The 22,627-nt window shown below is 46.3% G+C and overlaps 6 protein-coding genes across 6 annotated transcripts; 2 read left to right on the top strand and 4 right to left on the bottom strand.

Moving 5' to 3' along the window:
* Positions 1-1,702: 1,702 nt before the first annotated feature.
* On the top strand, positions 1,703-2,172 carry CLUP02_10368 (FAD binding domain-containing protein; the record flags this gene model as incomplete). The annotated part of the gene is made up of 2 exons (XM_049289344.1): positions 1,703-1,934; positions 2,054-2,172. 2 exons carry the CDS (start codon positions 1,703-1,705, stop codon positions 2,170-2,172), a joined length of 351 nt encoding a protein of 116 aa, XP_049146489.1.
* Positions 2,173-2,596: 424 nt separating this feature from the next.
* Positions 2,597-2,929, bottom strand: CLUP02_10367 (uncharacterized protein; the record flags this gene model as incomplete). Its single annotated transcript, XM_049289343.1, has 1 exon — positions 2,597-2,929. The coding sequence occupies one exon, from the start codon at positions 2,927-2,929 to the stop codon at positions 2,597-2,599; it is 333 nt and encodes a 110-aa protein (XP_049146488.1).
* A 1,653-nt stretch (positions 2,930-4,582) lies between these two features.
* On the bottom strand, positions 4,583-8,898 carry CLUP02_10366 (multicopper oxidase; the record flags this gene model as incomplete). The annotated part of the gene is made up of 16 exons (XM_049289342.1): positions 4,583-4,719; positions 4,772-4,869; positions 4,912-6,132; positions 6,192-6,484; positions 6,535-6,778; positions 6,834-6,981; positions 7,054-7,172; positions 7,261-7,406; positions 7,458-7,578; positions 7,650-7,817; positions 7,843-7,913; positions 7,968-8,268; positions 8,319-8,488; positions 8,549-8,562; positions 8,597-8,739; positions 8,828-8,898. The coding sequence occupies 16 exons, from the start codon at positions 8,896-8,898 to the stop codon at positions 4,583-4,585; spliced, it is 3,465 nt and encodes a 1,154-aa protein (XP_049146487.1).
* A 3,132-nt stretch (positions 8,899-12,030) lies between these two features.
* On the bottom strand, positions 12,031-13,261 carry CLUP02_10365 (uncharacterized protein; the record flags this gene model as incomplete). The annotated part of the gene is made up of 6 exons (XM_049289341.1): positions 12,031-12,355; positions 12,413-12,463; positions 12,545-12,807; positions 12,870-12,913; positions 12,981-13,138; positions 13,200-13,261. The coding sequence occupies 6 exons, from the start codon at positions 13,259-13,261 to the stop codon at positions 12,031-12,033; spliced, it is 903 nt and encodes a 300-aa protein (XP_049146486.1).
* A 704-nt stretch (positions 13,262-13,965) lies between these two features.
* On the top strand, positions 13,966-14,508 carry CLUP02_10364 (uncharacterized protein; the record flags this gene model as incomplete). Its single annotated transcript, XM_049289340.1, has 1 exon — positions 13,966-14,508. The coding sequence occupies one exon, from the start codon at positions 13,966-13,968 to the stop codon at positions 14,506-14,508; it is 543 nt and encodes a 180-aa protein (XP_049146485.1).
* A 404-nt stretch (positions 14,509-14,912) lies between these two features.
* Positions 14,913-16,087, bottom strand: CLUP02_10363 (uncharacterized protein; the record flags this gene model as incomplete). Its single annotated transcript, XM_049289339.1, has 2 exons — positions 14,913-15,976; positions 16,081-16,087. 2 exons carry the CDS (start codon positions 16,085-16,087, stop codon positions 14,913-14,915), a joined length of 1,071 nt encoding a protein of 356 aa, XP_049146484.1.
* Positions 16,088-22,627: the final 6,540 nt, after the last annotated feature.

Below are 22,627 nucleotides of genomic sequence, written 5' to 3'. Positions count from 1 at the left end.
TTATATTTGACTAAATTAGGCCTTTATGAGGGTATTTAGAGATTCTATTTTGGGTATAATAGCTCCTTAGCGGTAGTAATTGGGGGGTGTGTTACGTAATAGGGATAGTAATCGTACCTCATAAAGTGCCCGTTACGTGCTAAATTACGTGTCTATCTTAGATATCGTATATATAGACCTTCTCCTTTTGTCTATTTCTACTTTGATAGTTAAGCCACTTTTACTACACTCCGTATGCCCATTGCTGCGTGCCATAACTCGTGACAAAATCTATTGTAGAAGATAGTGTGTTTTATAATATTTAACGAGACTTTTAGCGCTGTGAGAGATTCAGTCGCTATTTTCCTATAATGCTGTTAGTAACTACATACTTTGCATGGGCGGGTCCAAACGCTGTACTGGCGGAGTTATATCGTTTAGTCTAAGAAATGCTTGAAAAACGTTCGAAAAGTCCACTCGTTCAGTCTCTGAACAGGGATAAAGATGTTGTCGAGCTTGCTACCCAATAGTCCTAATCCCCAGCCATGATTGCGAGGTAAGATGTCTAGTTGTGAAGGTCACTGTGAGTCAGGGCGATGAAACCCCAATGTTGTGCAGGAATGCAGCATCCACGCAATACATCTCATCGAAGCTCTCGGGAGAATGCTTTCTGGAAATTCAATGGGCTCTTCCAGAGTTGTCAGCGGAGGGGGGCATGTAGTCTGATGGCATGCTTCTTTCTTTGCCGATAAACCTAGTGACTTCACCCAATTTTACATGTTGCTAGCGCGGACAAGGCGCCTGAATCGCCTCGAAGTACAGCGAGAATAGGTGTGCCCAATGCGCTGACAAAAGTCAAGTGCTCCATTACTGTCTGTCTTGGGTGGTTTCCAGGAACTCTCAGCTAATCTTATAGCTAGGCATGTAATTATTTGCAGCGAAGGATGAAATGCTTTGATCTGTTATTATTGCACAAGCTCTTTGGAAATTGTTCGAGCTTCGCATGTACGTGAGATGAGGCGGGCAAGACGCAGCCACCACCGCTTACAGAGGAAGATCGATTCCGGGTGACTGTACCTGACCTATGGAGAAGCTCGAAAGCTGGGTTGCAGCGCAGGTCTCGCGTGCAGAAGGTCACAAACTGTATTTCCTACGGAATATGTACCAGAATTAAGGTCCTTACTTCGACGCCATAGCCATGGGAAGCACAACACGCTGCGCATTAAGCCCTTATCCAGCTCGGCTCCGTCTCCCTGCGAAGACATAGTAGCCACAGTATTCACAGCTGCCTTGTGTTGATAGGTCTGCGAACGCCCGAAGATGAATTCTCATGGCTACAAGCGCACTTGATCACTCTTGTACTTCACTTTCAATCTCCCGTACAGCTGGCTCGTGGGTCGTCGCACGAGCACGACATCCACGAGAGACTGAGTCCAAAAGACCTCGTCCTCTGATCCACACGTCACCCTTCAAGTCTTTGACGCGAGATTGTATGTTACTAGTCTTGAAACCCACTTCCTCTCATGCCACTTAGATGAAAGACAGATTGTGATTATGTCCGGTATCAGATCTGCTATCGGGCAAGTGCAAGTTGTCAAGATTCGAGCTCCGCCATAGGATGACTTAACCGTAGCGAATACGTTGTCAACTCTCACTTATACGAGACCAAGAAAACTCCACAATCTTCCATGTTTGTCCATAAATGAATCCTTGCCTTCAGCCGATGTCTCGATATCCCAGCAGTGTTGCCGTCACTTACACCGAACCCTCGATCACCCACGCGCCCCCCTCACCACTACCACCACCATCATCATCGCCACTACGCACCATATGCCTCAGAATTGTCACCTTCTCCGGAAGTGTAGCGGCTCTCGCCCTAGCAAACATGATTGAAATGTTGAACAACATGGACTACACCCTTCTCGAAGCCTACCCCTCCACCGCACCTCAAATGGGTACGGTGCCAGCATCGGCCTCCTCTCAATGGTCTGCGCATCCTCAAGCAACTCAGATGCTACAGGGAAATCCTAGAGCCGAGCTGGCGAGGGGACTGGCTCCATCTCATGAAATGCAGAGAAGTCGGCGGCCGGCGCCTACGTTCCTCAGGGCATGTCGCAATCTCCGAGCATATGCAAGAAGAGAGATGTTACCTCTTCCCGTATAGTTGCTGTCGTATCCACGCAGCGCATGTAGATGCTTGCTTTTAGGGCCAACCAGTATCTATGGATGGATAGACCGAGGCGCCTCCAGATTGCATGCGATAGCCGCAGTTACAGGAAGAAAGCGCTCCCGAATCAACGCGCAGTCAGCGTCGAGATGACCGAACATGGGGTGACGGTTCTCACCAGAGATCGCTGATAGTTCTGTTATTTTGAATTTTACGGGCATCATTCCATCTCATTACAGTCAAAAGCGACGGCGGCACAAGATTATCAGCAGCACACCTGATCAACGCCCTAACCAAGCTCCCACTCTCCTTCAAATCCTATACTCCTCTGACTGAAGTAGCAATCAAAGAAGCTCTCGCCAACCTGTACGCTTTCGGATCTCCGCGCGTAGAACAGAAAAACGCTCGTCGGGCCGTCGCACAAGCTCCTCTACCTTGATCTTCCTTCTATCAGAGTACCTCTTCCGATGGTTGGATCCCCAACCGGGCGACTACCATCTTTTTGAAGGAGACAGGGGCGTAGAACGTCTCTGGACCGCGCCTGGAGGTGGCTGCTGGTCGTTGAGAGGCGCATAGTCTATGAGGAGGTGCCGTAGGGAGAGGGGACAACCCGCTGGGGGCAGAGCATATGGTCCGGGATACTCGAGTCGTGAGTGTTATCGGAGGGGCGGCGGTTTCTGCCACGAAGGAGGCTGGGGGGGCAGAGTTTCGGTATGAGATAGATAGTATCTTGCAGTTATTTCCCTGGTAGGTGGCTTGGATTATCAAGTGCTGTCCGACCATTCATTCCAAGCATGACCTACCTCACTACGGACGGAGTCAGTTAACCGCTTATCACGAACTATCTTAGCAAAGCATAGGTCCAACTCACAAACTTCCCACATATATCTACCATGCAGCCTCAAATTTCATGCTCCAAAGTCGATTCCCATCAAAAATGTGAGCCCTCTGTAACTGGTGATGCAGATCCCTAACCTGGAATTACGAGAAAAATGCAAAAAAGAAAGGAACAAGGGATGGGGCTGGTGATAACTTACTCGATAATTCACGCCCCTATTCGGATTTGAACAGCGCGCCCCTCAGGTCAGCACGGCTTCATTGGAGTATTTCATTTACTATCGACTCTGCGTCAGAGTCTAACCCACCCGGCCAAGTGGCCGGATGGGTGTGCTGGTGACAGAATGAGGTGAATAGGCTCCTTGTGTAAGGTAGGGTGCTTCAGCCATGGAAGGTAAGGTGAAGGAAGGTGGGAAGGTACGTCGGGTCACGTGTACAATTACCAAAGATGCCCGGAGGAAGGAGAGGTCTCAGGGAAGGAACGACGTTGAGCTTCCAGACCCGGGACTCCACCGAGCCCGGGCCCACAAGATCTCCACAGCGATCCCCGACACCACCCCCACACCATCGGCGGTACGGATAGACAGCTCTAACCTAGTCCCCCCCAAACCCCGCCAAGCTCCGAGATCAACATTGGCTGCATCTTGGCAATGACCCCCCGCCCGCATCCATCCCCGTTCCCCTCCGTCTCCGTCTTCATGCCATCGCCCGTCTCGGGAATCCGCAGCAGGCAAGATCTCTTCATCGCACATGTAACCCATCCATTGCACTCCATGGCGAGATCCAGACACTGTCTGTCGCCTTCCGCTGTCAGAATCCCATCCAGCTGCGCCAAGGCGGCACTCATCCGCACACTCAAATCACACCACCGGCACCACACACCCGGACACACCAAGACCGACGACCGAAGCTGACATAAGTCCAGAAATCCCGAGCCTAGGGGAATCGCCAGATTGGGGGCGATGCGAGCTGAGGTCACACCACTACCAGACGTAGCATCCGCCCCTACCGCAGTCCTCGGCATTTGGCGATTTTGAGGGTTGCGTCTAAGCAGTACTCTAATCACCTTAGCCACCTCGAGTCCCGTCCCAATAGTCGCGTGCTTGCTGGTGTGCAACGGGATTCCGCTACCTCCGGCCGACTCCTGCACAGCTCCTCCCACTTTCCGCTGATAGCCCGCCCCGAGATCCTGCTCTTCTCTGCTCTGCTCCCAGCTCATCGCGCAGGAAAATATTGCTTACTGCATTGCATGCGCCTTAGGTCATAGGGCTGAAAATGTGTGTGAGCGGAAAACATCATTACTTTACTTGAGAAATTTGACGGAAAAAAGAACAAATGAATTAGGCATGTTTCTGTAGAAAAGTCCGAGCAAATCATGTTGTAACCCTGCTCACCCAATTCTATGCATGTTTTTAACCCATGTAAATGAAAATAGACCAATCGATGAAGCGGAGCGGACAAAATAGGTATCAGCAACCGGACAACTCCAATCCATGCATAAGGAAAAACACCAATGAAATGCCTGCGCCTGCTAAAAGTAAATGTTCTCCTCCCATATCCTTGCTGCGTAAGTCGATCATTAATTAGTGCGCGTGCGCGCTAAATGCTTGTGAGGCCCGGAAGTCCGCTGCGAAGAGGTGGTGTACCTGTCATGCGCGCCGGTGACCCATGACAGGACCGGAGAGGCCCGGATTCCGCGCCGCACCAAACCCTGGCAATCATGGAGGGTTGGGTGACTGCCCGGAAATCAAGTCATAGCCGAAAAAAGGCCAATAAAAGCAGGATGACCTTGAAGGCTGAGGCACCAGGCTGGCTTGGTGCTCTCGTGTTGGTTGACTGCCCACCACACCGCAGTTGGTCCTCTCAGTAAGTGGACGCCACATATGCTGTTTGTGTTCTCAGCCAGCCCAAGGCGGCGTTCTTCTTACAATCCAGAATCATGCTTGGGCCACACGGCGGTTGGCTCATACTTCCTCCAAGCATCGCAGGTCGGTTTGATCGATGCCAGGTCGAGCGTTGAAGCGATTTCGCTCTTTCGCTCGAGGAACTGAACGCTGAGACCCATGCTCACATGCCAGGCAATGTGGCAATGCATCAGCCAGGCGCCCGGGTTGTCTGTCTTGAATGCGATCACCATCCATCCAGAGCCGGGGAGTTGTGCAACGTCTCTGCGGGTGGGGTTCTCAAAGTTGAGGCCCTCTGAGCCGCTGAATGTGCCGCTGCCAGTACCGAGGAGCAAGAAGTCGTGACCGTGGAGATGGATGGGATGCGGCAGAGCGCCAGTGTTCTCAATCACCCACCAAGTCCAATCGTTGGCCTCGGGGATCTCAATGATGTTGGCACGTTCCGGCCAGGAGTTGTTGCCCTCAGCAACGTACTCCAAAGTGGGCTTGTCCCACTGAACGTCAATGTCGTTCCCATTGACCTTCCAGCGATAGACCGCTGCGCCGTTGATAGTCGGCGTGTCCAAAGCAATGTCCAGTGTCTTGCTCGCATCAAACTTGTCTGAGGGGGCCGTTCGGGAGAGCACAGGAGTAAACCCGGTGGTATCAGCGCATCCCAGGTTGGCGGGAGGTGTACCTTGGTCAACTGGCAGTCTATCCGGAGATCCATCGTAGAAGAAGATTGAAGCGGGGTGAGGGTTCTTGGTCTCGCCGCAAAGACCGCCGCCACCAACAGTCGCGTTGAACCAGTAGTTCTCAATTTCCTTGTTTGCTTCAATGATTACATCGTAGCGCTGGCCGACAGTCATGAAGAGGCTGTCCTTGCTGACTGGCTTCACGGGAACGAGATCGGTAGCAATGACGGTGAAGCTGTGGCCTACCAGGGAGACGGTGAAAGTGTTGTCAACAGAGGTGTTAATGAGCCTGAGACGGTGCTTCTTGCCCGGGGTCAGCCTCGTCTTCTGGTATTGACCGCCAGCGCCAAGTGGGTTGATGTTTTTGCCGTTGAAGAGAATGTTGTCACTAGGCGGGGGACGGGCTGGCACAAGCTCGGCTTGGCGCAAGAGGTTATCTGCAGTTCCGTAGTACCAGTCGCTGATAACAAATGGACCGAGGTCAATATCGTAGTCAGCGGACGCCGGTCCGTTGATCTGGATGGCGCCTGCAACGCCGTTGCCGTACTGGGCGGAAAAGTGGCTGTGATACCTGAAGCAGACGCATTAGTCGGTGGGTCCAAGTCTGCAACAACAAAGAAGCTAACATACCATGATGTACCGTACTGAGTCAACTGGAAGGAGTATGTCTTGCTTTGTCCAGGGGGGATAGGGCATTCCGTAACACCATTGGCGCCATCTTGGTCATTGTGGCCGCGCAGATGCATGCCATGCCAGTGGAAGGAGGTACCGTTGGTCTGGAGTTGGTTGTGGACGTTTATCTGAATGGTGTCACCCCAGTCCGCCTCGATCGTGGGACCCGGGAACTGGTTGTTGATCAACATGGCCGGCTTGTGAACGCCATCTGGCGCGACGTCGGTCAAGTTGCTTAGGGTGAAGTCAAACTACTCAAGTCGTCAGAACAAGTTCAATATCAAGCAGAGAAGATACTCACGGTTCTCAACTTTCCCTGGGGCGGTGTCAAGATCTCGAAATCGGAATCAATGTTGAAGTCTCCGTTCCAGCATTCTCGGTTACCGATACCGTTGGTACCGCAGCCTGTCTGCCTTTGCTCAACCGAACGAATGGGGTTGGCATTGGCGAGGGAAGCAAGGAGGAAAGCCCCAAGGCTGGAGCTGATGAAGGTGGAAAGCATGATGAACGTGAAAGCACAAGACTGGTAGGAGATGAGCGACTGACTTGGTGTTGTGTGCTTTCGTCGAGATATCCGAAGGGAGAGTTGGAATTATATACAACTTGTGTATCAATGTGAAGTCTTGCCTGGAGCAGCCCTTCAAGGCCTTAGCCTCTTTCGGGAAGTCGACATCAATAGTCTCGGTGCACTTGCATGTCCAAGGCCTCGGGGTGGCGTCTACACAGACCGGCAGCTTTCCAGGCATATCTTGATGCGAGTAAGAAGGTGAGGTGTGAGTAGAAGTGAGGTGCATCCTACCCCTGCCCCTTGGGCAGTTACCATGCCTCATTCTGACATGGAGGGAACAATAAGCCAAGTCCCCTTCATGGTGGATACGATCGTGCGTTGTGGAGAAAGAAGGTATGTTTGTTGTGCCATGTGGAGGTAGATGGAACATGCTTCAGGTCGTTCGGGTCGAGCTAGCGATACCGATACGGGGCAGAGAAGATGCGTACTAAGAAAGGATGGAAAAAGCCAAGCAGGGACAAGTCTGGGATGAGGCTGAGCTCCGGCTTGTCATGGGTGGCAGTAGCCAGGCAGACGGAATGCGACAAAGCTGGTTGGGTGGTGCGGATCATGTCAGATCCCCAAATTGGACCCAAGATCTGCCTTGGAGGTGCTAATTTCTTGCCCTATGTCTACCTATGAGCTGCACCGACGGCTACGACGGGCTCGTGTGACACAGGCTGAGAATAGGTGAAGGATGAGGCTGACGGGCCACTTGGAGGACAGCTATATGTCATGGTTCGGTACTCGCGGATGGCCCAGACGTGTGCCGATAGGTTTGCAGTGCATCGTAGGGCGCTTGATTTGGTATTTTGACATGCAACATGTCAGCACAATTTCCACTATCAACTGCCAGCTTGCAATGACACATTGAAGGTTCTGATGTGATATGGATGGTATGTATCCAGGCTAGCAGGCAGAGGTCTGACCGCACCCAGGAAACGTGCGACCTGACTGGAGCACAACCGCGAGAGGCCTGAAAGTTGGACCAGATCGTAGTATATCCAGATGGAACGACAACAGTCACGGTGGACCGTCTGAGCTCAGCTGGAAGGCTCGTACGGTTCGGGCACTCCACTGCTTGGCACGGGAGGTATTCCGGCGCTCCAGGGACCCATTGAGTTGTCGAGATTCTAGGGCATGGCTCAGTTGCCAGCGTATCTAAGCGAGAAGGCAGATCGACGCACCCGACAAGGACCTGGCTTCTTGCTAGGATGCTGCTGTAGACCAGTCTTGGAGTCGGCGGTGAGGCTCGTCTGGCCGGGCATCCGCCAGAGACAGTCGGGTCGGTCGGGGTACGTGGAACTTTCGCGGATACGAATGCAGAACGGTGCAAAAAGCAAAAAAAGCGTTTCTTGGGTTGCGTTCACCGGCGAGCTGTCTCCAGGGTCGATCAGACCGAGCCAGTACGGAGACGGAGCATCTGATTCGCCAAGACGAAGGTTAGGGACTAATGAGGTAACAAGAGAGCGCGGCACCGTCGGTTGACTAAGCTGCGCGGTTGGTGGGCGAATCATTCATGGAATAAGGTAGTACACAGAGCATGTGCAGGATAACCGGAGCTGGTCGGGCCTATCTTGGTCATGGGCTCAACGACATCATCGGGCGGCTCGTATCGAAATGTGCCGTAAACTCGTAGTATACTTTCTCCATAGCAAGAGTCACCGGCTTGCTTAGAGTATTGCCCCGGCCGCATGGTAGTTGGGGGCTATTTTTAGGGTCAGCCGGCGCAGAAAGATGAGGAGGGGAAGAAGCTCAAGGGACCCACGAGGTTGTTGGGGACTTGAGATGGCGTGCAGCAAAGTCTCAAGTGGACACTCTAGATGAACGAGAGCCGGGCCAGGCGATGGTCTGATGGAACTCTGGGAGGAAAAGGAGTCAGAGTCAGCATTATCTCGGCCGGGATTACCTTGGAGACGGTCTGGGAGAATTCCAAGGACATGGAAGATGGATGATGAGCTGCAGGATGTGGTATCGTCAGTTGGCGAATGAGAACAGAGAGATGTGATGGAAAGAGGTAAGCCAAGTCGACAGATAGCCGTGCTACGAGGTCGGGATTGGGTTGTTGAGGGTGGCACGGTGTAAGAGAGACGGGGGAAGCGGCATCGGGATAGGCATACGATGCTGCGGTCGGGGAAATCTTACATGAAGGAGCCAGGGAGGAGCTTACCTGCCTGCCCTGCGGTCCTGCAGCGCCTGCATGTACAGTCCCACTTGTTGTATCTTACTGTGTTACTGCCCGCACTTGTCAGGTGACGGCAGTTTCCACATTGGGGTATCCGCACTGTGCGTGCGCCTTCCACGGACAATTTTTAGAGGTAAAGTGTGGCTTCCACAACTTTCCGCTGCTCCTTCTCCACCAACTCCTCCTCCTTCCCCGGGTTGAGAATACAGGAATTGCTTAGCGCCTGCCGTGCGCCACAGACAACTCACACTCAACATCTCACGCTTATTATTGTTCTCCTGGAAGGTACCTTACCTTGCGCTCATACGCTCTGCTCACATTGTCAGCCAGGTGGGTCTCACCGCTAGAGAGTCGGGCGCTGGCTCGAACAAGAAAGCAGGAAACTTCAAGGCGCTCATCGCGCTCTCTTTCTCTGCCGCCATTCGACCTACCCGGAATTTTCCTCTCCCGCAAGCTTCTTGCAGATTCCCTCCTGGGGCGCCCGAAGGCGTGTGGCGTGCCTTGACAGCGCCATGGGCGTGGCTTCTGCCTGCCGGGCGACACCTCCTCCAACTTTACAACACCAGCGATTATACAGCATCAATCACACGACGCACCAAATCCGACGAGGCCCGTCAACATCATGCCATCGCCTCTCCATCCCCTGGCTAATGTCTGCTGCTGCTTGCAGTAGTCCTCATGTCGCCTCGATTCCCCTCAATCAACCCACCGCTCTTCTTTCGCTTCTCTCATCGACGTTGGCAAGGCATATGCATGTCTCAGGGTCACGACCGTTAACAACACGAGACATTCTACCGTCTATCTAGGCCTCGCACTCCTCGCACTCTCTTCCGCTGACAGCGCATAACGCACACTTCAATAGATCGAATTCACCCCCAGTTTTTACCTGCGAAGCTCGGCCGAATCTCACAGACCACAGATATGCTCCAACGGAGCATGACGGCCTACATAGTACATACAGCCCACGGCTAGACTGATATGCTGACAGCCACAATTCCGCGCCGTTTTTCAACCCGCCCACATCACGGCCGTGGCGATCGCCCATCTCCTTTCTGGCAAAGCTGCCGTTCGTAGCTGCCCTTTTGCCTTTTGGCGCCGAACGACTTTTTTCTCGCTCTCACCTCAGCCTGCCAGCCGACCTACCCGTTCTGCGATCTTTACTTCCATCAGGTCCACCAATTGCCGGCACCCCTTAGGACTTCCGAGGTGAAGTCCGAGCCATCGTTCACGTCACATCATTGCCCTTTCAGATCCAACATGTGGGTATGGCATGTTTGGTCTCGTTGACGGCGCGTTTTGAAGACCATTCTGACCCCCCTCGCTTCCAACTGTCCATATCTGTTTACGAAGAGGCGTTCGTCCGGTGTTCTATGATGGTTGCAAGATTTATCCCTTCTGCCCGTCCTTGCAAATCTTACTGCCACAAATATCGCCGAACATTTTCTCCTTTCGCATAGGTGTGCCGCCTTCTCAAGCCCAACCCACTTCGTATCGTTGTTGATACGGCTATATGCGGTTCGACTCCACGTCCACACACTTCCATAAGTTCCTGTGCTCTTTGTACGCCCACCGGCTCAAGCCAAGGTACCTAAAAAGCCGTGGATTGGCCCGCCAAAAGAGACACGGCGCATTTTGAGCTGTCCCGCAAGCCTTCCCAAGCTGAGTGAACGCCGCCAGCTCCATCGCTGAATCCTGAGGGTGTACCAGATCCAGTTTTTCCCCACGATCTCGTACGCTGTGCGCAATCTTGGCTTTGTTGCCTCTCTGTGGGCTGAACATTGGTCCTCGTTGTTATGGAGTTGCCTAATCCGCGGACCACAATACGAGCTTTGCCGGCGACTGGCAAAACAGCCCCGGCATTTTATTCGCGAGCTGTTACCTTCAAAGCTGGACTCGAATCTCTCCTGGGCCTAGCGCGGGCATATGTCATTCGGGCTCCAGCGCTGCCAGTCTGGAAGCTCGTAGGGCTACACTTCCGGGATGCAACCCAAACGCCATCATCCCAGCGCTTATTGGCCCTGCTATGATTGACAGGCTCTGCTACCCAAAAAAAACCACTACTGCGCGCACCAATGCTTCAGGTGAGGTGGGAACCACGACGGTGAGGCACCCTCTGGAAGCTGAGCCGCACCACCGTTTTGGTGGCATGACGCCGAGGGGAAAAAGCAACCTGGATTTGTTTCCTTCAGGCTAGCGTCGCTCTCGGTTTCAACGATTCCTTCACAAAGAAACATCCGGAAGATTTGGTTTCTCGTCCGGCAAAGCCCTGTCCATCGGCACTTAAGGTTGCAGAGTCGCCCGTTGGCGAGTCTAAGACAAAACTTTCAAACATGTTCCCGAGAGACCCGCTAAGCTTTAGGCTTGAACCGTCGGCACGCCGAGGCCGCCGTCACGTAACTATAGAAAGTGTCAGTTCGTGGCACCAACTCTATGTCTACAGCCCAAGGTATCCTCGGTTCACGTCCGCGACGCTGCTATGGATCATCCTTGCTTGTGATCCAGGCGTGCTTCTCGCACTAGGTTGGCTCTCGTATAGATTGTCGTATCAACACATCGGTAATTATCTCGCAGAGATGCAGAGATTTTCGGTAAGATGACAGTGTCTTCGGTCCGCCGTCGTCCGATCCCGAATTTTGAGTTCGCAATCTTCCGATCCGGCAGCTGTGCCGACAATCCGGCTCGGTGCGTATCGGACCCGCTTTCTCCGGGGCCGGTACTACCTTCCATTTTAGGTATCCTCGTAAGGTTGATTCAACGACTTCGATGCGCCGCCTTCCCTCGTCGTATTTAAGAATGAAGACTTATGTCAAGGCAGTCATCGTTGCATTTGCGAATTCACAGGGCATTATAGACATATTTCCAGATACTGATAGATCAGGGGCAAATTTCTTGTTTTGACTGAGTTTTATTGACTAAGGTACTGGGTAGCTAGCTACTAAAGAGTATCTTCACCGTTCAGGTGTGAGTGCGAATGGAGAAGAGAACATCTTCATCCTTCAGGTGTGATTCTGGTCATCCTGCCACCATTCCACGACCAAGTCATGCTTCCTTGTATCGTCCATGGCTTACTTGCTGGGAGGAAGGGGCTTGGGAGCCGGGTCGGGAGGGGGGTGAGGAGGCTTGGGGCGAGTGACGGGCCAAGTGGGAGCCATGGCGTCGGTTTGGTTGATGGTGTCGGTTGTTTGGGTAATCGTTGTGGTTTGATGTATGGTTCTTTGCAGAAGGTTGCTGGTTGATGTTTGAGAAAGTGGTAAGTTGGTAGGTTGCTTGAGTGTTTTGAGTGTTTGGTTTGGTTGATTGATTGATGTCTGAGTGTGTTTGATGTGTTGATGATGTAGAACAAGGATGTTTGTTGATTTCGCGGTGGAGATGTTTTGTTTTATAGTGTTGCTGGAGAGGGTGATGTTGAGGTAGTGAATCACTCATGAGAGCGCGCATGATGGTGACTGTGGTTTAGATATGAGGCAGGTGGTCATCTCTAGCTGCTGGAACAGCGTTCTTGGAGATGAGTCTGATTCAGAGAAAGGAAATGGTTTATTTATTCACTGCTAATAGTCGTCCAGGCTCTGGTCCGTTGACGATCCTGGCATCTTGCTTTCCCATCTCCATTGCCATGCTATGTTCTTCGCGAACAGGCTTGTCTCGTGAGCAGGTGTTGTATCGCGCGAAACTATGGGCATTGACTTGATCGCCTGTTCAGGTCCCCTTGGAGACTCGAGATCGGCTACTTGGCGACAGAAAACATCGGCAGGCCGATGTACATTTCTGCCAAGACTGCTCATGAGGTTCTCGGAGTTGCACAAGAAAAGTTGGCCTGTTGAACAATGAGTCCTCATGGGCTTCTAGGCTTTGATTGACAGCATTTGTTCTGCTTGCTTTCGTGTGAAATCGTCGTTCCAGACACGCGCTTATATCCGAGAGGAGGTGTGCAGTGCGGTGGTAGCACAGCTTAGAACACTTGTGCATGTCGTAAAAGAACTTCATGAATAGCCTTTGCGACGATGTTTAGAGATACTGCATGTCCTCGACTGCGCGTGTTCAAGATGTCTAGAACACCACGGCATAGTACAAAGCAGATACACCCGGATCGAAGAGTCCTCATGCGCGATTTCGTAGGGCGGCAAAGCCTGCCGCGCTACCAGTGGACGTCCGCGGCTGAGATATGTCTGTGGTCTGCTAATCAGATGGGTGACCCTGCGAGAGCTGTAGTACCTTCTATAAGAAGCATATGGACGTCTGCAGAGCTGTTCTCCAAATTGGGACTTCTTCCGGGACGACACCCTCGTTTTCCGACATCGTAACTTGTGCCTGACATCACCAATTCGCGTTGAAACGCTCCGAATCCCCGCAAGGCGTGTGTTCATGCATGCACCGCAACGGCGATAAGACACCACTCGAAGCCGAGTCGCGATTCTTTACGTGATAACCAATTCCATCATATGAGTCGCCGACATCCATATGTAAGCATACGCCCGCTTACCCAAGCAATTCCCCCACGATCACCACCAAACACCAGGCTCAAGGGTCTCGCGCTGAACCTCGCGTCCCGAGAAGCCGCGCGCTTCCTGTCAATGCTACCATCAATTGCACGAGGTTTCAAAGCAAGATGCCACAAGCAGTTAGCTTGACTGCTGTAATTGGCTTGGTCAATGTCTTTGCAGGTGTTGATCGAAGCTTGATTTCCTGCCTTATTCGCTAGCGCTTATGTTTCCTGGGCCGTTATCCGCCGCTAACGCGATGGCGTCGCATTTCATGAGCGGGGCATCTTGATGAATGCGAGCACGAAGCTTGAAGTTAGGTGATTATGTGGATGTTTATTGAGGTTGATGATGGGTTGAGTGTGAGATATAAAAAGTGCAGGTCTCGCCAAGACTGGGCTCCGAACAACAATCAACGACATCCGTACATCATCACAAGACGCTTCTCCCACGCAACATCCGGACCTCACTCAAGAAGATCATCAAGCATTTCCATCAGTCATCACCAGACTCACAACAAAGATGTCAGACCAAACAAACCCCAACACCGCACCACAAGCAACCCCTCTACCCCCAGTCCGCCTCATAACAACAGGTCACACCAACGACGGCGCCTCAATCTTCACATCCGACGCCGTCCTCCCGCCATTCCACCCCTTCGGCCCCCAAGCGAGCAGCTTCACCTCCTTTCACACAACCCCTTCCCTCCCAGCCTCCAACGCACCCAACACACCTCTGCAAACTTTATCAACATCTCTCCCGCGCGCACCAGCGGCAGGGACGTACTTTTGTCTCACGGATTTCCCGCCACGGTATAAGGCGCCTATGCACCGGACTCTCAGTGTTGACTATGCGTGCGTGCTGGCTGGGGAGATTGTGCTTAGGCTGGATGGCGGGGAAGAGAAGGTTGTTAGGGCGGGGGAGGTTATTGTGCAGGGAGGGGTGAATCACGAGTGGGTTAATGCTTCGGATGGGTTTACGAGGGTTTTGTTTGTTATGGTTGGGGCTGAGGCTGTGGTTCTTGATGATGGGCGAAGGTTGGAGGAGACCGTTTTCAAGAAATGAAGGAGGGGTATGCGGACTGTGGTGATGGTACTCGGAAGCAGCTGGTTCCAGCTTAATATTTCAAGTTTCTCCCCTAGGCCCGTCGGTCTTTTTGCTGGGAAATTCCTAAACGTTCTTCCTCGGGCTACAGTACAAACGTCACTGGTATTACGTCCGCCTGATGACATTGGAAATTCTGTAAAACACGGTCGGAGCAGAGACACGAAATAGATAGGGCATACGTAGAATCTCTACCCGATCCTCTTCACCTCACCAGTCATTTACCAAAAGACAACCACTCAATGGTTCCCATACAACAACTTCCGAAGGTTTCTATGTGTTCAGCAATCGCCGTCTTGTGCGAAGAGCTGAGTCAATTCAAGAATGTCATCTTGGAGTGAGCTCTCGAGTTTTTCTTGCAAGACCTATACAATGCCATGGTCTTCCATCATGTGAGGGCAGTCCACAAGATAAGGTTTCTTCATCAGTGATGCCAAATACCTTGCTCTCTTCAAATCGAGTTCTCGCAAGGGTATTGCACGATCATAGTCGAGAATCAACTTGACAACTTCAAGGTGGCTGCCTGCTGCCGCCGCTGAAAGTGCTGTTCGTAGTCTTGGAACTCGGTTCTCGACACTTTTCTCATTCAAAATTTTGAGGAATTTCCGAACAATATCCACATGGCCTCCGAATGACGCTGCGGAGAGAGGATCTAGGGCCTTTAGTTCGAAGTCCGAAGTTTCTGTTCGAAGCCAGGTTTCCAGTTTCTTGGAATTTCCTTTCTTTAAAAGTGAGAGTGACTTCCGAACTCCAGTCTTGATGAAGTGAGAAACTATTTGGTCCCAAAGATCCCAATGATCATCCGCAGACCCCTCCGTGTCAGCCCGTATTGTTGTAGCCACGACGCTTCCTGTCAGGCAAGACGCGCTCCGAGCCATCAACATCTCCACCACTCCGATTTTGCCGCTGTTGCACGCTGCAGCTAATACAGATTCGAACATTCCCCCCTGAAACCGAGCGTGGATATCCGCCCCTGCGTCCAGAAGAAGCTGAACAATCTCCTCACTGCCCAACAGTGATGCTGCATAGAGTGCTGGCATATGAGTCTCGTCCGAAGAGTTGGGAGTGGCGCCGTTGTTAAGAAGAAGCTGCACTATCTCTTCGTGTCCTTCGGCTGCTGCTCTCTGCAGTGCGGATCGAAAGTCGACGCCACATAGAGGAAAACTTACATCAGTCCCAAAGCCTAGGAGAAGCTTAACGGTTTCAAGATGTCCATTTCCTAATGCTTCTTGAAGTGCCGGTCCAATCGCGTCTCTGAATGACGATATCTGGCGGACTCGAGCAGAGCCGCTCATCCTAGCCTTCGACTGAAGGAGTTGATCAACAATATTTCGATGCCCACCGGCTGACGCTAACTGAAGTAATTTTCCGGACGAAAAGCCAGGCTTTCCATAAAGGATCCATTTATCCAGGTACTTTCGGACAAAGTCTGCGTTTCCGGTTATCGCCGCTACTTCTATATAGATCTTTAAAATTTTAGGACTCTTAGTGCCCTTAAAGCTATTAAACTTTTTAAAAAGGAGTTCTTTACACGTAGCATACTTTGAGGACCCAGAGGTTACGGATATAAGTATTAGATTAGAAGTCTAATTTGACCGCGGTATACGGCCGACTGCGCAGGGGCTAATTAAGGGCCCTATTTATAATTATTATAGCTAGCCTAACTTACGGTTAGAACCTCTTTTTTTATACTTACTACGTAAATATTTATATAATTTAATTAATCTCTTTATTAATTATAATTCGAACTAACTATTTTATAATAGGGATATTAATACTAATTAGTAATTAAATTTTATTATTATAAATTAGTAAAGTATCTTATTATATAAAAAAACGACTTTTTAATACTATATAAGATAAGAAATTTATATTAATTAATTTTATAAAAGTAAATAAAAAGGGGTAATCCTCGAATACTATACGGAATTAAATAATCATAGCCCTTTATTATTTATAAAAAGTCGACGTTTACTATATTAAACTACGTTAATTAACGGAACTACTTAAGTAACTAGCCTTTTACCGTCGCTTTAAATAGCTTTTTTACTAAATAACTTTTTTATAACCGGCCCGTAATTAAAAATTAATATAATGGATTCGGGATGCGGCTAGCGATAGGACGCTAATAACTTAGCAACCGGTATATAGATCTTATTATAAAAGAACTTTCTAAGAAGCAGAGCCCTTATAAAGGACTCTATAAGTTTTAGTTTTATAATATACCTATACTTATATTATAACCTCGCTAGTTAAGTATTTATAGCCTAATCTCTTATAATTCTAAAGCTTTTACTTCTATAGAGTAACTAGTATAGGTAATAATAAATTATAAAAACGAACGGAACGTTAATAAAACGACGCCTAGCTATTAGTAAAGAGCCGTTAGTACTAACGAGCTATAGCTATCCGGAGTCGACTACTCGACCCTATTCCGTCTGGGAGAACGAGCTTATTATAAGGTAAGTCCTACCTAAATACTAGCGTTTATAAAAGAGCTAAATAAAAAAGATAATCGGGGTAGATTACCCTCACGGGCTAGTTACCTTATTAATACTCTAAAGACCCTATTTATTATAAACGGGGCGTTTATTAGTAACTAATTACTAGACGTACGAGGTTAAAGCGCGTATAAAGGCGCGGGTAATACTAAAATAGCTAGTTTAGTAAACCCTATGGGCTTAATAATAACCTATTTCTATAAAACAATAAGAATAATAATTAAAGATTAAAACTAAAAACGGCGTTAATACGAGGAGCTCGTTTAATAGCTTATTAAGCAGTTAGTAACGCGTCTAGGTTAACGAGAATATAAAAAGCCTCTTTTTTATAACTATAAACCGATCGAAAAAGAGTCTACGAGTACCTAGGTAGTAGACTAGATTATTACTATAAAAATAGGTAATAAGCTTTGCGTAAAAAGTACTATAGAATAGTATATCGAATAGGCCCTATTTAAAATATCCCTATTACTATAAATATAATAGTATAATTATAAAAAGAGCCTCTAGGATCCCCTCTCCTAGGGCAACTTCTTAGCATTTATTCGCTAATAGTACGTAAACCCCGAGACTTAAGAATAGGAATACTATAGAGAGCTAAGGACGAAGAAGCTAAAAAAGGGCTAGACCCCTACTTAGTTCCTCGCTAAGTAATTAGCGATCTATTATAACCTAGGTATAGAAAACATAGAGAATTTAAAAGTAGAGGCATACTAGTTCTTTTTTAAACTACTATTTTAGCTATAGGACGATCTAATTCGTTATAAAGTCTTAATTAAAAGAGTACGCAATATAACCTACGAGGCTAATAGACTATAGTCGTTAAATTAGTAAAAGGGCGGTAACTAGTTATAAAAGGACGGTAAAAAGAGGCTATATTTATTATTAAAGTAACTGCGTTAAATATCCCCCTTTTATAAAAAAAAGAGTAGGGAGAGTTCTAAGGAGCTAAGCTCTAAGGACTCGCTAAGAGTAATATTATAAAAGCCGTATAATAAAAGTACTCGCGCCGAGCTATTATAAAAGCGTCGTAATAATAATATTAAGTACTTTACGTATAATAAGATAGGCTACATATTTAGTAAGTACTAAAAAAATAAGTCGGGAAGTAGGGGTAATAATAAGCCGACGTACCCCTAATTAAAGCTAACGTTAGTAACTATTTAACGGGTTATTACCGAGCTAAGAGTTATAGAGGTCGACTCGTTAAAAAACGAGTAAGTATAAGCGATATACTTAATACGCTTGCGCTAAGTATTAAAAGAGTATCGATAAGAATAATTATAAAGGGTAGGGTAATAGTTCTACGAGGTATCGCTAAAAGGCTAATAGAAGTTAATATAGACATATGCTCCAAAATAAATATTATTAGTACTAGGCTCGTAACTTACTTAGGGTTAACCCTAGTTATTACTATAGCTCCCTTATTAAAGGACTTTTAGGGTAAAGCCGTAGGCTAAGGGAAAGCTTACTAATTAACGCTCTTTCTTATTAACTACTATAAATAGCTAAAGAAAATTCGGTAACTATTCGCCGTAGTTAATAAGGATAAAAAAATAGTAAACCTCCTACTATTATAACTATCGATAGGCTAAGAGGGTATTCGTATTAATATAGTAACGAATATATAGTTATACGAGCCTATCTCGGTCGCCGAACTAAAGGTAATAGCTCGTAATATCGTTAAGAATCGCAAGAGGGTATATATATTATATATCGCTACTATAAAAAGCATCGCGGGGGTAACGGAGACTAAACTACGAGGGGGTCTATTATTAGAACTTTAATTAAAAATAGAGACGTTTAACGAGTAGTTAATAAAGGGACCGTAGTTATATAGCGGGGTAGAATACTCTATCGACCTAGTTCCGGGTACTAAACTATTATATAGTCCTATCTATCCGTTAAGTAAAAAATAACTTAATAAGCTTTGCGCGTATATTACTAAGAACCTAGCGAACGGTTATATTATATTTTTAGTTAGTAAGGCTAGGGCACCGATCCTCTTTATATTAAAGAAAGATAGCACGCTACGCCTTTACGTAAACTACTACGGACTAAATAGGGTAATTATAAAGAATCGATACTTACTACTACTTATCGGCGAGCTCCTAAATAGGCTTCGCAGAGCGAAATAAATCTTAAAAATAGATATTAAGGATGCTTACTACCGTATCTAAATTAAAAAAAAGACTAATAGAAAATAGCGTTCTAGAGCTAATACGGTTATTTTAAATATACTATTATACCTTTCGGGCTAACGAACGCACCCGCGACGTTCTAAGCGTATATTTACCGAGCGCTCGCTAACTTACTAAATACTTATTATATAGTATATATAAATAATCTAATAATCTACTTAATAATAAAAGAGTAGTATATAGAGGATATTAAAAAGGTCCTCCGACGTCTACGTTTATACGGGCTTTTTATTAAACTATTAAAGTACTCGTTTTATTAAAAGAGGGTTAAGTTCTTAAGTTATATTATTATATTAAAAAGAATCGAGATTAACTCGTCGCGAGTGCGAACAATCGCTAACTAAAAGGCGCTAGAGTCTATTAAGAATATCTAAGTATTCTTAGGGTTCTATAACTTTTATTAAAAGTTTATTACTAAATACTCGGGCATCGTTATACCGATAATAGTATTACTAAAAATAAAAAAGGGGTAGATAAGGGACTTCTAATAGACTAAAGAAGTAGACGAGGCGTTTAATTAGCTAAAGGTCGCTTTTACCTCGGTAACCGTACTTACGTACTAGAACTTATAACGTATTATATAAGTAAAAACCGACGCTTTAGTTAAAGCTATCGTAGTAATCTTATCGTAATAGGCTAATAGAAAATAGTAACCCGTCGCCTATTAGTTATAAAAGCTTACGGATACGGAGTAGTAATAGGCCACGGGCTAATAAGAACTGCTCGCTATAATAAAAGGGCTAGAGCACTAGGCTTACTACCTCTAGGGCCTTTTATAAAAGTTTATAGTCTTAACGGATTACTAAGTACTTAAGGGAGTAATTAGTATACCAGCGCGGGACCTTTAGAGAAGGCTCGCGAAATAAGTATATAAACTATTAGTATTTAACTTTAACTTAGAACACTAGCTAGGGAAAACGAACCCGGCGGACGGTCTATTTAGAAAGCTAGATTATATAGAGGGGGAAGTGCTTTATAAGGACGTCCTCCCTACGCTAGCCTAGAAGCTATGTCTTATTAGCGAACTACTACTTAACGTTTAGTAAAGAATAATTAGCTTAAAAAGATAAAATAATATTACTAAGGTATATATTTAAGTAGTTAAGGCCTCCTTTCGTAATCCTAGCTAGATATTAGCTAGCTCTAGGGATAGGGAATCCTTTCTCTTATATTAGTAACGTGTTATAGGGCGCACTAATAAAATAGTAATAGTTATTATTATAATAACTCGAAGTAAAAAAGCAAGAGAGTTATTAATAAACGCTCGTTAATAGTTTAGTAAGGATAAAGAGGAGTCGGATAGAGCTAGGGTTATTATATTAAAATAGTATATCCTACGCCCCGTTATAAAAGAGCTTATAAAGGGCGAAACGGTATTCGCTTCCCGTCTCTTACTAAAGACTAAGGAGCTCGTTAGAGGACTATAGGCTAAAGACGAGTTTTATATATTATAATTAATAAGAGTTCGCGCTACGGCTAGCGAGCTAAGAGCATATTTGCTTAACAAATAGGGTATACTATTTTTTAAAAAAAGACTTATTATTCCTTAAGTAGAGTCTCTTTAAATAGAGATCCTTTACTAATACTACGACGACTATAGGGTAAGTTATATAAGAGCTACGAAAACTCTCGAGCTAATTTAAAAGAAGTTTTACTAAGAAGATATTTAACGAGATATTTAAGAATACGTTAAGAACTATAAGTATTATTTAGGAGTTATAACCCTAAGATATAAGCCGTACGGGTAGCTATAGTTATTATTACTACCCTTATACTTATTTTAGGAAATATCTATAGACTTTATTACGGGGCTATTACTAAGCGCTCGTAGTAACGGCGCAAAGTATAATAGTATCGTAGTTATTATTTATTATATAATAAAATTTACGAAGTTCCTACCTACCGTTAAGATACTTAACGTAGTATAAATAGTAAGTATCCTATACCGGGAGGTTAAATATAAGTTCGGCATACCTAAAAGTATTATTATAGATAGAGATAAGCTCTTTATAAGCGCATTTTAAAAAGAGTTCGCTAAGGAACGGGTAATATATTACTAACTATCTACCGCGTACTACTTATAAACGGACGGCTAAACGGAGCGAACTTATTAAATATTAAAAAAGTATTTAAGGATCTATACTAAGGGCTCGCTAAATAAGTAAATAGCGCAGCTAAAAGAGGCCGAGTTTATATATAATAATAGTTAATACTTTATTATAAAAGTATCCCCGTATATAGTACTATATAGCTACTACCCTAAGTACGTTAAATATATACCTAATTATAAGGCTATAGTCTAGGGGGTTTGGGAAAGGGTTTAGAAAATTAGAGAAATTAGGGCCTAGGCTATGCGAGCGTAAGTATAAGCCTCTAAGAGCTAAGTAGCTTATTATAATAGAAAATATACCTTAAAGGAGTTTAATTATAAAGAGGTCGTCGGCCTATCGATAAAGAATATACGATTTAAAAATAATAAACTAGTGCCGAAATATATTAAAATAGTAATAGTTAAAAGGGTAGGGAAATAGGCTTACTAAGTATATTTACTAAAGTAGTATTAGAGAATGTATAATATTTTCTTAGTTTCTTAGCTTAAGCTATAGGGAAATCGCCGAACGGTTAGTAACTAAATAGCAAATCTCCCGGAGTTAGAGGATAAGTAAGACGTTTAAGAAGTTAAAAAAATCGTCGCAATATAAGGTAAGAGAGGAAACTTATAATATCTCGTTAAATAGGCTAAGTAGCCTACTAAATATAATACGTAGGAGCTTATTAAGTATTTTAAAGGGGTAGCGGAAGTAGTTAATAAATTCGAACGTTATAAGAAAAGGATATATATAAAATAGGATAATAAACGTTAAGTTCGTAGCGAAAGGTCGCTAAAAATAAGTTAATTAATAATATACTATAGAACCCTTTTTATTTAGCTTAGCGTAATCCTTAAAAAAAAGATATAGTATTATAACCCTTAGTAATACGTTACTAAGAGATCGCTAAGATCTAGCTACGTAGGGGGAATAACCTACGCAATACTAATAATAATAGTAGCGGCTCTAGCGTATATTTTTAAAACTTAATAATTAGTAATAGTAATCCGCTTAGTAAGTAAGAAGCGGGGAGGCTTCGTATGTATACTCGGCTAACTACTTAGAATAAGGCCGTTAACTTTATTAATACTACGACGGGTAAAAAAAAAGTAGTTAAAGTCGCGCAGAGTATTATAAATATTAATAATAACGGTTCGTAAAGCGTTCGCTACCTAGTCGCTATTAAAGGCTATAATAAGAAATATAACGGGAGCTATAATAAGAAGTATAACGGGAGCTATAATAAGAAGTAGAGTAGGAGGTAAAATAGGGGCCGTAACGCTATTAT

Source organism: Colletotrichum lupini, chromosome 5 (assembly GCF_023278565.1).
Source record: "Colletotrichum lupini chromosome 5, complete sequence".
Lineage (NCBI taxonomy): Eukaryota > Fungi > Ascomycota > Sordariomycetes > Glomerellales > Glomerellaceae > Colletotrichum > Colletotrichum lupini.
The sequence above is the reverse complement of the archived record's forward strand: the minus strand, read 5'-3'. Positions and strand labels throughout refer to the sequence as shown.